This window comes from Simochromis diagramma, unplaced genomic scaffold (genome assembly GCF_900408965.1).
Source record: "Simochromis diagramma unplaced genomic scaffold, fSimDia1.1 OVJJ01000367.1, whole genome shotgun sequence".
In the NCBI taxonomy this organism is placed as follows: Eukaryota; Metazoa; Chordata; class Actinopteri; order Cichliformes; family Cichlidae; genus Simochromis; species Simochromis diagramma.
This window is the reverse complement of record NW_024387288.1, coordinates 1,093,467-1,097,078: the sequence shown is the minus strand read 5'-3', so window position 1 is coordinate 1,097,078 and position 3,612 is coordinate 1,093,467. Positions and strand designations below refer to the sequence as shown.

The following is a 3,612-nucleotide window of genomic DNA, read 5'->3' as shown; positions in this document are numbered from 1 at the left end:
GTATTGCACAGTGAAGTGAAGAGAAGAGGCACTACAGCTTAGTTGTTCCCGCCTCCTTTGTCCTTTGATCAGAAATCAGTGGAGGGAGAAAATCTGGGACTTCCTGTTCAGGGGCATGTGTTCTCATGTGATACGTACCTTAAACTGCAAAGTTTCTAATCAATAAAACATAATATTTATATTTTTAAAATTTTTCTCCCACGTTAAAGAACAGAGCATCTTACGTTACGAGAGAATGCCTGAGTTTTTCTGCATTTATTCTCCACCTCGCATTTGAGCTCAGGTGATCCTCATTCATTCACCCATGACTGTGTCCATCGTCCAACAGTTGGCTGCATATCAAACAACAAGTACACCCAGTGTCTAACTTTAACCTAGTCAGCAATCTCTATCAGAAACACCTGTCCCCACAGGTGAGGTCATGTGGGGACAGCAAACCAAAGAGACAAGCAGTCAGGTGAATGAACAGGTGACATTTTCCAGAAGGTTGCTTCCAGGTCAGTCGTTTCACTTCATTTCTTGAAACTTGTTGCAGGCGATTTATTATAATTGACATTCCAGCATATCATCACGACATCAACCCCCCACAGTGTCACATCACATGCACATACACAGGTCATAAAATGATTCAAAAGTTTTATTTAAAAGCAAGTTCATAAACAGCTCTAAGGTGCAATAAACATCTTTTGCTTTGAGAAACATTTTATAAGGTCATGATGGTGTGATCTTTCTTTGGTATTTTGTAGCGTATTGTTTCAAACACTGACCTGAACATCTGACAAAAATCATCAGTGTCCTGTAGAGTTAGAACAGTATGACTGTAGAGTTACTGTACAGTTACTGTAGTGTTACTGTAGAGTTACTGTAGTGTTACTATAGAGTTACTGTAGAGTTACTGTAGAGTTCTGTAGAGTTACTGTAGTGTTACTATAGTGTTACTGGAGAATTCTGTAGAGTTACTGAATTGTTACTGTAGAGTTCTGTAATGTTACTGTAGAGTTACTGTAGAGTTACTGTAGTGTTACTATAGAGTTATGTAGAGTTACTGTAGAGTTCTGTAGAATTACTGTAGTGTTACTGTAGTGTTACTGTAGAATTCTGTAGAGTTACTGAATTGTTACTGTAGAGTTCTGTAGTGTTACTGTAGAGTTACTGTAGTGTTACTATAGAGTTCTGTACAGTTACTGTAGAGTTCTGTAGAGTTACTGTAGTGTTACTGTAGAATTCTGTAGAGTTACTGAATTGTTACTGTAGAGTTCTGTAGTGTTACTGTAGAGTTACTGTAGAGTTACTATAGAGTTCTGTAGAGTTACTGTAGTGTTACTGTAGAATTCTGTAGAGTTACTGAAGAGTTCTGTAGTATTACTGTAGTGTTACTGTAGTGTTACTGAAGAGTTCTGTAGTATTACTGTAGAGTTACTGTAGTGTTACTATAGAGTTCTGTACAGTTACTGTAGAGTTCTGTAGAGTTACTGTAGTGTTACTGTAGAATTCTGTAGAGTTACTGAATTGTTACTGTAGAGTTCTGTAGTGTTACTGTAGTTACTGTAGAGTTACTATAGAGTTCTGTAGAGTTACTGTAGTGTTACTGTAGAATTCTGTAGAGTTACTGAAGAGTTCTGTAGTATTACTGTAGAGTTACTGTAGTGTTACTGTAGAGTTCTGTAGAGTTACTGTAGTGTTACTGTAGAGTTACTGTAGAGTTACTGTAGAGTTACTGTAGTATTACTGTAGAGTTACTGTAGAATTCTGTAGAGTTACTGTAGAGTTACTGTAGAGTTCTGTAGAGTTACTGTAGAGTTACCTTAGAGTTTTGTAGAGTTACTGTAGAGTTACTGTAGTGTTACTGTAGTTACTGTAGAGTTCTGTAGAGTTACTGTAGTGTTACTGTAGAGTTACTGTAGAGTCATAAAACACAAAGATGTTAGAAGAATCAGCTTCATATTTGTGTAAAAACACTCCGTATACAGAAATTGTTCATAAATAATTTAAAAATACATTTAAAAATGGAAATATGAACTTATCTTCAGCTGAAATCTAAATGTTTAATGATCAGTCCTTTAAAATCAAAACTAGTGATCAGGTAAAAATGATCAGTTTTTGTCTTTTCCTTTCTCTTGTTAATTATTTTTCTTTCGGCCAATCAGAAGACTTCATTCTGAACCACTGCTTTTGACTCCAGCAGGGTTTCTATAACTTCATTGCTGTACGATAAGACGTCTCGCAGCACCTCTACGGTGTGCTGGCCAATCAGAGGAGGGGGTGTCGGGCCGCTTGGAGAGAAGCTGCTGAAACGAACCGCCGGACCTGAAGACAAACAAACAAAAAGAGACAGCGAATCAGAGCCGCGTGCTGTCGGAAAGGAAATGCAGATTCAATCCCACTCATTCAGTTTTGCTCATCTTTGCATTCCTTCTCTTGTTTGTCCACTGCTTTCCATGTTTCACCTGTTTGTGTTCGTGTTCCTGGTCTCACTCACACTTTGGAGAACAATTTCCTGATTTTCATCACATTTGTGGTTGCATAAAGTTCCAGCTGTTTTCAGTGGGTAACAGGTCATAAACACTAATGTGTAGTGTAATTCATGGTGTGGCCAGACAATGTAAAGCTGATTATGGTGGGAGAACTAAAGTAAAATGCCCACATAGTGAAATCCCTGCAGCTGATGTGTTTACAAAAACAACTAAGCCAATTAATAATAAATCTAAAGTATATGAAGTTACTGAAATGTGTGTGTGTGTGTGTGTGTGTGTGTGTGTGTGTGTCACCTGGAACATCAAATTAACCATGTTCTTATAATAGGGGAGGGACCAACAACCATCTGTGAGTCATTCTGATTTCATATAAGATTATTTTTTGAATTCAGCTTCCTGTTTCATTTCATTTCTTTCTGTTAAATTAGTTTTAAAGAAAAAATGAAGGCAGGAAGTGAGCGAGGAGGAAAAGGAAACATTTTATTTTGGGAAACTCACAACAATCAGCTGTTTTTTTTAAAGAACAGCACTAATGAGCCAAACTCTCACACTGTGTGTGTGTGTGAGGCCACTCGTGCAAGATGACATAAGTGTATGTGTATCTGCCCGCGTAGTGTCATGTTTGACTGTGTGTGTGTTCAGGGTGTCAGGGCAAATAATTATGGAATAAGATTATGTAATCCTGTTATTCACTGATTGCATTCGTTTGCATTTCTGTGCTAAAACCGAAGAGGAGAAATAATCAAACCACTGAGGCGGAAAAAGATTGACAGTTTTCTTTGTGTCTGTGGTCAGTGAGGTTTGTGGTAAGAAATTATATAGAAGTATTACTTCTAATGGTGTTTATACACATTATAACGATCAGTGTTAATAAACGGTAAATATTACCTCTTTTAACTGTTTAGTTTATGTTTATCAACTAATGATGTTATAATTTGTGTTTATATAATCACATAATATAATAAGTTAACTTGTGAATTATACATGGTATCACTCTGTATCATAGTTAATAGAGATAACAACTGAAAAAGGACACAAACCAGATCCTGATCACATAGGACATTAAAAAACAAACAAAAGGTTTTTTTGTTTTTTTTTTACATTTTTAGAAACAGGTTTTTTAGAATTTGGTTGCTTG

At 36.5% G+C, this 3,612-nt stretch overlaps 1 protein-coding gene across 2 annotated transcripts in view; it reads right to left on the bottom strand.

Annotated features, from left to right (window-relative positions):
- Window positions 1–619: 619 nt before the first annotated feature.
- Window positions 620–3,612, bottom strand: part of sugct (succinyl-CoA:glutarate-CoA transferase) — a 64,672-nt gene continuing 61,679 nt past the window's right edge. For both annotated transcript variants that reach the window (XM_040003873.1, XM_040003872.1), the window contains one exon: window positions 620–2,307. In XM_040003873.1, coding sequence (XP_039859807.1) covers window positions 2,251–2,307 — 57 coding nt within the window. In that variant the 3' untranslated portion in view covers window positions 620–2,250. The remainder of the gene's footprint in view (window positions 2,308–3,612) is intronic.